At 37.6% G+C, this 12,261-nt stretch overlaps 2 protein-coding genes across 2 annotated transcripts; both read left to right on the plus strand.

The window, feature by feature from the left end:
- The first annotated feature begins 324 nt into the window (after positions 1–324).
- On the plus strand, positions 325–5,236 carry LOC118043465 (uncharacterized). The gene is made up of 10 exons (XM_035051446.2): positions 325–962; positions 1,236–1,333; positions 1,403–1,448; positions 1,746–1,828; positions 1,928–1,992; positions 2,624–2,685; positions 3,384–3,443; positions 3,917–3,949; positions 4,815–4,880; positions 4,959–5,236. The coding sequence occupies exons 1-10, from the start codon at positions 477–479 to the stop codon at positions 5,001–5,003; spliced, it is 1,044 nt and encodes a 347-aa protein (XP_034907337.1). The 5' UTR covers positions 325–476; the 3' UTR covers positions 5,004–5,236.
- Positions 5,237–5,790: 554 nt separating this feature from the next.
- LOC118043467 (probable glucan 1,3-alpha-glucosidase) lies at positions 5,791–11,646 on the plus strand. Its single transcript, XM_035051447.2, has 6 exons — positions 5,791–7,449; positions 8,576–8,849; positions 8,945–9,080; positions 10,115–10,325; positions 10,449–10,655; positions 11,086–11,646. Exons 1-6 carry the CDS (start codon positions 5,848–5,850, stop codon positions 11,452–11,454), a joined length of 2,799 nt encoding a protein of 932 aa, XP_034907338.1. The 5' UTR covers positions 5,791–5,847; the 3' UTR covers positions 11,455–11,646.
- The last annotated feature ends 615 nt before the right edge of the window (positions 11,647–12,261 follow it).

Below are 12,261 nucleotides of genomic sequence, written 5' to 3' on the forward strand. Positions count from 1 at the left end.
AGCTGTTGATTGGTTTATGACATGTGAGAAGCAAGAAAAAAGAAAAAGAAAAAAAAAAACTTTAACACGGCCTAATTCCCCCCCAGATTTCCAATTATGATTTACCCATTATATTGGTTTTTCTCTTGAATTTAAATTTTCTAAATGTACATTCCGAATTTAAGAGGAAAACAAAATTTCTGAGACGGTTGTACAAGAGTCAAGGAACTAATTTATATGTTTTTCAAAATTTAGGGGCTAAGTAATAATGAGGTTAAAAATACAGGGACCAAATAAAACAATTTACTGTTTGGAATTTGCAGCCAAATAAATATCCTTCTTCCTCTACCGCCCCAACCCACGATGCAGTGGAGGTGGTAAAGTTTGCAAACAGCTAGCCACAGATTTGTGTTGCCTCTGCTTAGAAGCTAGGACGGTGACTCAGTGAGTTGAGTTGTAGCTGAGCCGGAAGGAGAGACTAGAACAAACACTCATTAATGGCCACCTTATCCATCTCCACAGCTCTTCAAAAACTCACTCCCTTCCCTTCTTCTTTTTCTTCTAGTAAGAAACAAAACACATTTGTCTCATTTCCAATCTCAATCCAAAACCCTAACTCTATTAGACTCCCCATTTGTCATGCCACCGCCAAGTCCCAAACTGGACCCGTCAAGAAACGCTCCTCCTCTTCTTCTACAGCTTCGCCTAATACTAACAAGAAGAAGAAAAGAAGAAGTAAGGGTGGCAGTGGTGATAATTTGAATTTGAGGGATGTCGAGATTGTTAAAGATGATGGCGGTCTTGCTGATGTCCAGGTTGATGACGACGACGACGATGATAGTGATGATAGCTTTTATTCGGATTCGGTTTCAAGAAAAGTATCTACCCATCCAAATATGCCTCTGCCTAAACCACCAGCTGGGTTTGTTGTGGATGATAGTGGAAGGGTTCTCTTGGCTTCTACTAAGCGGATTGTCACCATGGTGATTTCTTTTCTTCTGCTTTCTATTGGTTTTTTTTCTTCTAATTTATAACTTTTTTTCTGCTTCAGTGCTCTTTGAGTTTCTGTTATTTCTGTGTTTTGCTGCTCCTTTCGGGTGCTCTTTGCCGTGTTTTTTTTTTTTGTTGGGTTTTTCTTTCTAGTTTCATTGCCTTGAAAAAAACGAAAAAGAAAAAAAATGGGAAGATTTGATACGTTAGGGAAATGTTTATTTTCCCATTCAACAATTCAGAAGATTCTGAAGATTTACTGACAGGTTGATCCCACGAATAATTATCCATTGGAGTGTGTTATAAGGAGAATATTTAGAAGTTCACGAGGGGATGAATGCATGCTGCTATGTCCAGCTGACACGTGAGTGACTTTGCTGCAATATATGTGATGGAATACTTGTTGGTGTATTAAATAGATTCATTTTTGCAGGCCTGTTCAGATATTGAAGAGTGTAAATATTGACGGTTGGTCTGCGGTATGTTTCTCTGCTCTTCAATTATGAAACATTAAATGATTGAGTTTTGGCACTGACACTGTTTCTTAATCGTTCGATATCATGCAATGTTTGGTTTCAAATTTGGTATTTCTTGAATGGAACATTGGAAGGGAAAAATTCATCTTTGAAAGATACCTCTTTCTTCCTTTTGCTGAAGGATTCATGGACACAAAAGCACACATTCTGTCATTTTCCCGTCTGCAGCATTGAGGAAATGCCTTCTTTTTTGCAAATAGTAACCAACCCTAGTAGTCTATAATTTTCTATGTTTTATAGGTCAGTGATGGAGAAGTTGAATCTATTCTTCCAGCTGCTGCATATGCTCTGGCCAAGATACACATGCATTTAGTGCATAGCGGGTATAATTGAATTTTTAGGTGGACAGAAAATATCATGAATCATTTTTTAAAAGTTTGTTCCTGTTCGCATTTCCTACCGTTTGGATTTTTTCTTATCAGACTCTGTTATACGGCAAGAGGAGGGTTTTGTTACTCAGAGGATGACATATTTGATTTCCGGACAGGTATGACCCACCCTTTGATATTTAAACTCCTTAAGATTTTGATATTTTTTCGCAGCTATAATTAATTATATAAATATCTCAGTGGCCAACTTTTGTTGTGGTATTTCTTAAGTAAAATGTCGTGTCTCTATTGGCATAGTATTCCTGAGAGGTTTCACATGAGTAGTTGCACATACTGGAGCATTCTTAAGACAATGTTTTTGGGAAATTCTTAAAAAAATCATGGTGGATTACTATCATTAATCTTCCATTGCTTATTGGAATTGCCCAATAATAGATGCTCTTCAGCATGCATAATGGGTGCATCCCATCACCATATGCAATATGCTATGTCATTTACGATTATGTTTACTACATATGTTATGAAGATGGGCACCTGGGAATTTTGTTATCTTTGTTGTTGATACTTCCTTTATATGCTCAACTAGAATTTTTTTTGACTTGATTGATTCTTCTGTTTTCAGAACCTGTATGAAGTCCTCTCTTTTTTACCCCTTTTCTCTCTTCCTTACCTACTGACACCCTCTTGCATATATTTCGTGTATTGGGTTTCTCCAAAAATATTGATGGATAAATATGACAGCTGATATAAGTTATTTTCTTCATGAGATATTTTGCTAAAATGCTGCAGATGATGGGGAAGATATAGATGGTTTGCCAAATGAAGGTGTGGAAATTACATGCTTCCATCTGGTAATGATAATAGCCTTAGGTTCTGAGTATATATGTGTAGTCTTAAATTTGATTTTTTTTTTTTTTTTTGAGGACAAGCTTCTCCATGTATGTGTGTGCACGCGTGCTTCTAATATAATCTGCAAGCTACTGAGTATCAGTTGATGGCATGAAACAATCGCAAGTTGCATTTGCAAGAGAGCACAAGGATTTGAAGGAAATCTTGGTTGCTGTAAAAACCATTTTTGACAACTTTGCTACTGAACTCCTCCAACTGCACTAGCAAACTCTTCTTTGGCCATATCATAAAATAGTATCTATAGCATCCTTATTTGGGTGTGCACTCTGTTCTTCTTCAGTTTGATGCAAATTATTGTGGTTTTGCAGTTATGTTCACAAAGAATTCATATGCCTGGACTTGGGAATCCAAACTCTATATTTTATCTTGTTTTCTTGAAGTGAATATTAACTGGAAGGTCCTAAATGAAGAATTGTTTGAGTTTATCACATATATAGATTGAAGACTATTACTAAGTTATCCTGTGAAGGAAACTGTAAAGATATTCCGCTAGGCTTTAAACAAGCAACCTCTTGGTTTTCATGCCCAACAAACTTTTACCATTGCAATGGACAATTCACCATTACATCACATTAATTGTGGATTGCACTCCCTTCAAATGTTTAGTTTGTTTTTTCTTTACCTTTTTTTTGTCTTGCAGGATGGCGCCCATTATATGATTTATACACCATCCGATCCACTTCTTTTTGTCGCTGTTAAGGTACTGTTTTTAATCTGTTCTTCTTATAAATGAAGAGATCTAAGGAGAAGAGGATGTTAGATCCTTAATAAACCTGAAAATGTAGTCCCATGGATAACAATTTAAAGCTCTTTACAGGAGTCCACATGCTTTACTCAATTAGCATCAATGAAACAACAATAATGCTCTGCTATGGTATTGAATTTTGTTGGCTGGAAGGGTTGGATATTTGTATGAAATTCTAGTTTTATCCAAACTTAATGAAAACCAGTTCTATTTTTTATTTTCAAGGCTTGATTTCATGTTGTTTGTTGTGAAAAACTGCCAGAAGTCGATTAAATGAAAGGAGAATTACCAGTCAAGAGAGAGAGAGAGAAGTAAAAGAAAGAAATTAAGAAAACTTCAATTAGAAGTTTTTGGCTCAAGAACAGGGAGACTCGAGCGAACCATGGAATAGAAATGGAACTTACCGAAGTTGAATTTTGTTTGTGCAGGATCAGGATGGGCAGTTGCAAATAGCTGATGATGTAAGCAACATAAGTTTCATGATGGAGCTTGTTTACCTTTTCCTTTTGTTTCCATATTGTTCCATTTCCTTTTGCATTAAGGATTATTTTCATATTTTAAATCTTCGCTTCAAACACACACACACACACACTCTCATGAGCAGTAGAAAGTAGTACTATAAAAAGACTTGCTGAATTTTTTGTCCCAGAACTGCAATTTGTCTTTTGTAGCATGTAGCAATATTGTTTCTAATCCTACCTTAATGGAATAGGTTAATTGGACTTGCAATTTTACGCCATGCAAGCAAAGTTATGCAAAATAGGTGGCACTTTCCAAATATCATAGATACCCATGGTTGCTGCCTACTAATATTTGTGTCCATGCACATGTGATCAAATTAGCTACCGTGATTTTATCACTCAAGAAGTGTCCAGTTCTTTTTCACTCTCATTTACCAGGAATAGTAATTCCATGCATTGCAGAGGCACATAATGGGATCTTAGCATGGCCTTTGCTTTTGTCGCCCATGGTTAGACCTGTTTGTTCCTTTCCCAAAAACTTGACTCTATGTACTTTATAGCTCCCAACCCTTAGTCAAAAAAAGGTTCCTTCTCAGTAGGCTAAGCATTTACTTGAAGTTGTTGATATAAAAACAAGATAGGGTTAGGGAAGTTATGGATTTGAGTTTCTCACCAGAATCAAGATTTGAAGGAATAATGGTGGCCAGTCTGTATCTTGAGAGTAATTACCTGCACAAGGAGGCTCTTCTTGATGAGATTGTTTAAGCATTTCATTGATGTTTCTTATCAAAGTGATGATTTTCTTCATTTAAAGTTAAGTATAACCACTTGATTTAGCTCTTATACTCTCTGATTATTGTAACAGGATCTCTTAGAGGACCCAGCTATCATAAGTGCCATAGACGAGGAGACCGAATTCAATGCCCTTGTGGTAAGTAGGTGCTCTCTCTCTCTTTACACAAGCCACCCAATTCCTCAGTGATTAGAGTTTCTTCACACTTTTTTGCAGGAAGAAGAGGCTGCTCTTCTGGAATCGCTGATGGGTGAAAGATGACCATGGAGTTCGCATCAACTTTTGTAAACATGAAACACTCCACTTCCAAGGAAGCGGCTTTTATTTGTTTCTGCTTCAAGATATTTCTCGTGGGAAAGAGAGGCACAAGACCCCACTAATTTCTTTTTTGCATCTTTTCTGTATATATAAAAAATTTTGTTTGATGTTAAAAATGTTTAAATTATATTTATTAGATCTTGACATGTTGGATCCAGAGCTTCACTTTTTTTGAATTGGATTATCCATTACCATAAAAACATGAACAAAAATTAGATGAGAAAAGGAAAAGACTACAATGACACGAGACGAGATAAATTGGACGTGAATCAACAGCGCATGTCACGATAAGGGAGACATCGATTAAAAAAAACTTGATTTTGATTTTGATTTTGTTTTTAATTTGATCGAAGAGATAATGTTATAACTTGAGAAAAGAGTGTCCCATTTGTTATTTGTTTGATTTTCTCCTTTATTATATATTAAAGTAATTTAATTTACTTATTTTATCTCATTTAAAAAATTTTCGTTTAACCAATAATGTAAAATATAATTTCTAAAAAAATTGAGATAAAAAAAAAAAAAAAAGAAGGTAAACTAGAGGATATTTTTTTTATAATCAATCCTCATAATCGGTAATTGAGGATCGGGCTGTCACGACGACGGAAACAAGTCTTCGGGCAAAACAATCAAGTAGTTAATTTGGGCCGGACCGGGCAATCTCCTCTATAGTTTGAAATACAGAAGCCCAAAACCCAACTACAATTTATTTTACGAAATTACAATTAGTTCTTCCTCTTCTCTCTTCTTCTTTCCTCTCTCTTCTCTCACTCTCTCCCTCTCTCCAATGAAGCCCCTCGCTCCCTTCATCCTTTCCCTCCTCTTCCTCACCTCCCAAACAGTCCTTTCCTTCAAACGAGAAGAATTCCGCAACTGCCACCAAACTCCCTTCTGCAAACGCGCTCGTTCTCGCTCCCCCGGCGCGTGCACTCTAACCCCTCACAGCATCTCCATCTCCAACGGCGACTTAACCGCTACACTACTCTCTAAAACTGATGAACAAATCCGACCCTTGATTCTCTCCCTCTCCGTCTACCAAGATGGAATCCTACGTCTCAAAATCGACGAAGATTACAACCACCCGGACCCACCTGCTCCTAAACGACGGTTTCAGGTCCCTGATGTCGTCCTTCCAGAGTTCGAATCTAATAAGCTCTGGCTCCAACGACTCTCAACAGAAACTGTTGACGGCGAATCCTCTCCATCAACGGTTGTTTACTTATCTGATGGGTACGACGCCGTTCTCCGTCACGATCCATTTGAGATCTACATTCGTGATAAGAAGTCGGGTAATCAGAAATTAATTTCGCTAAACTCTCATCAGTTATTTGATTTCGAGCAATTGAGAGTGAAACAAGAAAAGCAAGATAGCGACAATAATGAGGATAGTGGTAGTGATGATAATTGGGAGGAGAGGTTTAGGTCTCATACTGATACGAGACCTTATGGGCCACAATCGATTAGCTTTGATGTTTCATTTTATAATGCTGAATTTGTTTCGGGGATTCCGGAACACGCAACGAGTTTGGCGTTGAAGCCGACTAGAGGGCCGGGAGTTGAGAAAGATTCGGAGCCATATAGGCTGTTTAATTTGGATGTGTTTGAGTATTTGAACGAGTCTCCATTTGGATTGTATGGGTCGATTCCTTTGATGATTTCGCATGGCAAAGAAGGGAGGAGTGCGGGGTTCTTTTGGTTGAATGCTGCGGAAATGCAGATTGATGTGTTAGGAGATGGGTGGGATGCGGAGTATGGGATCGAGTTGGTTAAGCAGAAGAGTATTGATACGTTTTGGATGAGTGAGGCGGGGATTGTGGATGCGTTTTTCTTTGTTGGTCCGGGACCAAAAGATGTTGTGAAACAGTATACGAGTGTAACAGGGAGACCTTCGATGCCACAGTTGTTTTCCATTGCGTATCATCAATGTAGGTGGAATTATAGGGATGAAGAGGATGTGGAGAATGTGGATGCAAAATTTGATGAGCATGATATTCCATATGATGTTTTGTGGCTTGATATTGAGCATACAGATGGTAAAAGGTATTTTACATGGGATCCAGTGTTGTTTCCAAACCCAGAGGAGATGCAAAAGAAGTTGGCAGCCAAAGGGAGGCATATGGTGACTATTGTGGATCCTCATATTAAGAGGGATGATTCCTTTAGGGTGCACAAGGAGGCTACTGAGAAAGGGTATTATGTGAGGGATGCAAGTGGAAAGGATTTTGATGGGTGGTGCTGGCCTGGTTCATCTTCTTATTTGGATATGGTTAATCCAGAGATTAGGTCGTGGTGGGGTGATAAGTTCTCGTATGAAAATTATGTTGGTTCAACTCCTTCATTATATATTTGGAATGATATGAATGAGCCTTCTGTCTTCAATGGTCCAGAGGTATGCTTCTTGGTTACTGAATAATATTTCTTTCCTTTTTATTCTTTCATTTATTATATTTTCTAATTTCCTTATATAAGTTGGTAGATGATAGCATGCCACAAGTTTTATGTTCTTACTAGTTTTTGCCAGAAAGACTTAGAATTTAAATGTTAATGATGAACGAGCCTTGTGCTCACTAGGAGAATGCAGGCGTGGTCTGTGGATAGATTTCAGCTTCCACTTGATTTCCTAATATTAGATAAAGACATGTTGAGAATTGAAATCTAGTGTAAAAATCAAAGTAAGCCATTAGCATTGCAATTTGTAGATAGGTTTATTAACAATACTGGATGATGTCTATTGCATATTCTGTCTTCAGATAATATGGTCCGATAGATTAAATCAATTTTGGTTTGATTATAAGTTTAAATCTTGGAGTGAATGTGCGTACCCTAAGATGTAGCATGCTTGTATAGAAAACCAGGAATTTATTTGATGGCTTAGCTACTTGTAAGAGGCGTTTAAAATGCTGCTTGTCTATGAACTTGAGAACCTAAAGGATGGAAAAAATAATTTCATCGCGGCTACATTTCCCATTCTGTCTATTATGATTGGCAATAGCATAAGATTTTGGGCAGAGGCTGTCAAAGAAGTTTAACCCCCAAGAGTTTCTTGGTTTTACAACCCCTCCCCTTCCTCCTCCTCCTGATGCAAATCAGGAGACAGGGAAGAAACTAAAGCTGTTATAAGCTTATTAGCTGTTAGTTATATTATCCTTGTTAGCTGGTAGTTTCCTATTCAGATTAGTATTAGGTCTTAATTACGTATTATATTGTAATTCCTTGGCTGGTATTTAAGAGGGGAACAGAACAAAAGATGGGGAGTTTTTTTGTATGCTTGCCAATTGCTTTTCTTTAAACATAAATTGGAGTGATTCCTCTACAGAGAGATTCTGTGTTATTACTTATTGTTCTTATTAGAGTCAATGAGAGGTTGCACCTGAGAGTATTTACATTCCCCCCCCCCTCCTGCTACAGAGAGAATTCTGAACTAGGACTTACGATAAATTCTACCATTTATTATTTTTTAAAATGGAGTAACAGAGATGAAAGGGTTTAATGAACTCAATATGTGTTGTAACCAGGTCTCAATGCCAAGAGATGCTTTACACCATGGAGACATTGAACACCGGGAGTTGCATAACGCCTATGGCTACTACTTCCACATGGCAACATCTAATGGTCTTCTAAAACGTGGGGTTGGGAATGACAGGCCTTTTGTTTTGTCAAGAGCCTTCTTCCCAGGGAGTCAAAGATATGGATCTGTTTGGACAGGAGATAACACAGCAGATTGGGATCATCTGAGGGTTTCAGTTCCAATGATCTTGACACTTGGTCTCTCTGGAATTTCATTCTCTGGTAAATGCAATTCTTTTTTTTCCTAATCATTTGTATTGTTTTGTCAGATGATTACATTTAATCATTTTGTTATTTCTTCAAAACCCGTCTTCTAGGTGCGGATGTTGGTGGGTTCTTTGGCAACCCAGAGCCTGAGTTATTAGTTCGCTGGTATCAACTTGGTGCCTTCTATCCTTTCTTCAGGGCCCATGCCCATCAGGACACCAAAAGACGAGAACCTTGGTTATTTGGGTATAACTTTTCTATTTATTCCATTCAACTATGTTTGGCCCTTTTTTTATATATATTTGGGCATGAAGGCATTGAGCAGGGAGGGCACTCGTGATTGATAGTGGCGTTCTACGTTGTTCTTGTGTATTTTTCTTACTCTTCTTCCCTTGTTCAATCTAGGCATATCCATTATTCCAGTCTATATAGAGATTAAACTTTATTCTGACCTTGTGGTTGTGGTATAAATGACAGCATGATAGCTTTTGCTTGGTTATCATTTCCCCTCCATACCTATGGGATTTAAGTATATGCTTTAGCGTTTTTTTTCTTCTTATTATTATTATCTTGCTGAGATAGCTAGATTAGGTATTCTTTATGACATTATTGGTCTTGAATGTGTTAAAAATTGCCCTAGAATCTATTAATAAATAACCAATTTGAGGACAATTTGTGATTCTGGTCCCTGACTTTTGATAACGCTCTTTGATGAGTGGACACTTAACTTACCTATCCTGGCCAGCTTTTGTCTGTAAAACAAGTGTAGCTGGCAGCTTTCGCATCTGCCAACTGAAAATGCTCACTTGGCTATACTAACAGTTTATATTCTTTGCCTTGATCTTGTGAGCATGAGATCATGTCAATGAGATAGTTCACTTGCATCATATGGGAGGGTTTGATTCATAAAGTGAGCTGTAGCATAGTGTTTCTGAGTAGTTTTGTCTTGGAGCATAAATTCAAGTGATACTGTTGATGGTCTTGAACTCCAATGTATGACATGCAAAAGTTTCCAGACAGAAGAACCGGACTTTATACAGATACTGAGTGAAGAAAAGAAGTTTGATGATATTTGAAATCTGGTCTTTGTAAATCTGCAAAAAATTGTGGTTGCATGTGCTGCAAGTCTGGGATAAATTGAAACTTAATGAATTGTTATTCTCTTGCAATAACCTATATCCTCCCAGTGTTTTCTTTTATTCTATTCTTCCACTGTTCATTTTAAATTATGTTCAGTATCTGATAAGTTTGGTAAATGGATGCTCTTTAAATGATTGCAGAGAGAAAAACACACGGCTAATAAGAGAGGCCATACATGTTCGTTACATGTTGCTCCCTTATTTCTACACATTATTTAGAGAGGCAAACACTACTGGCATTCCTGTCATGCGCCCCTTGTGGATGGAATTTCCTTCTGATGAAATTACTTTCAGCAATGATGAGGCTTTCATGGTTGGAAGTAGTCTCCTGGTGCAAGGAATCTACACTGAGGTGCTACTGCAACCAAATTTTTTTACATATTTTGCAATGGATTTCGTTGTTTGCCCTTTATTTAATATAGTTTCTCCTCTTCTTTTGTTTAACAAATTTAAATTTGTGGTTTCATCCATCCAGCGAGCAAAATACGCATCTGTTTACCTGCCTGGGAAAGAATTATGGTATGACATTAGAACTGGAGCTGCATACAAGGGAGGCAAAACCCACAAGCTGGAGGCTAAAGAGGAAAGTGTTCCCGCTTTTCAAAGGGCTGGAACTATTATACCCAGGAAAGACCGGCTTCGTCGAAGCTCCACGCAGATGGTGAACGATCCTTATACACTGGTATGTAGCTAACAGCCTGATGCTCATTCGGACATGCCAGTCTCAACTGCTCTTAACTTTTTAGATTTTGGAATCAGTATATTTTGTTCTCGAGTTTCTTTTAACTTGCCCCTGCAATGTAACTTTTGATCCTACTGAGGTGGTTGGTATATAGAACCTGAATTTGCTTGCAATTCTTGCGGCTGCGGCTGTGCCTTCTTATGGTATACAGACGAGCATGTGCATGCATGTCAAGGCGGATTTTTTTACTTTTTTGAAGTCAACAAAATAACTGTAATTCCATTACATTTTCTATTTAAAAAAAAAAAAACTCATCTAGGTTTGATGCCTATGATTTTGATATATATATTTTTTCTATAATTGCCTTTGATAACTCACTCTTAAATGCTGTTGAAATCATGAGTGATTGATCATATCTCTGGTGGAACAGGTGATAGCTCTAAACAGTTCTCAAGCAGCTGAAGGCGAGCTATACATCGATGATGGAAAAAGCTATGAATTTTTGCAAGGGGCTTACATCCATCGCCGTTTTGTCTTTGCTAATGGAAAGCTTACATCCATAAATCTGGCCCCCTCCAGCAGTAGCAAATCCCAATTTTCATCAAAGAGCATCCTCGAAAGGATTATACTGCTAGGTTACTCTCCTGGACCAAAGAATGCTCTCATTGAGCCGGCAAATCAGAAGACTGAAGTTGAACTCGGGCCCCTCATGCTTCAAGGGGGGCGTGGATCTTCTGTAGTAACCATCCGCAAACCAGCTGTCCAGGTTTCCGATGACTGGACAATAAAAATTTTGTAAGAATAATTCAAGTTCCACAAAACCTCCCTGGAGGATAGAAAAATTCCCCCAGTTGTTAGAATATTGTAGTGAACTGCTAGATTGGACTAATATTCATAAATTCAGCTGTCGTGAGAAATATACAAGCATGCTAATTTGTTCGTCTTGTGGAATTTTTACTTTATCATATGAAACATGCTACTCTAGCCTCTACACTATGACTGCACACTAAACCTTTTGTTCATTCTCTGCAAGCTATTTCCTCACCACCTACCTGCTCAGATGTGAGCCTTTCCTCGGGTGGATTGATTCTGCCTACAGGGAAGCAGTTTCTAGCCACTGCCTCCCTTTAAAGGCTAGTTCTTACGCGTAACTTACCTGTCTGCAACTTGGAACATTACTTCCCAATGATTCTCATGCTAACCTCATAATGAGGTACTGTAGAAGAAAAAACATGCAAAATCCAATTCAATGTATTGTAACTAGTTTGATTTTTTTTTTTTTTCTAGATCCCGGTACTTAGAAGTTCATTGGACCTAATGATTGAGTCGGAACGGCTCACTAAAAGGTAAAGTTTTTTCAATAATAGAATATTTTATTAACTAATTTGATTGAGTCGGAACGGGCTCATTAAGAGGTAAAGTTTTTCCAATAATAGAATATTTTATTAACAAGAGTCGAATTTAAAATCTTGTTTAAAAAAAAATAGGTGACGGATCACTTGAACCAAAATATCATTGATAACTAATTTGATTTCATTTTACTTTGTGGAATGTAGGGATTTTTTTTTCAATTGCAAAAAGAGTTGCGGGGTTAATATTTTTTGTT

Source organism: Populus alba, chromosome 7 (assembly GCF_005239225.2).
Source record: "Populus alba chromosome 7, ASM523922v2, whole genome shotgun sequence".
Classification (NCBI taxonomy): Eukaryota; Viridiplantae; Streptophyta; class Magnoliopsida; order Malpighiales; family Salicaceae; genus Populus; species Populus alba.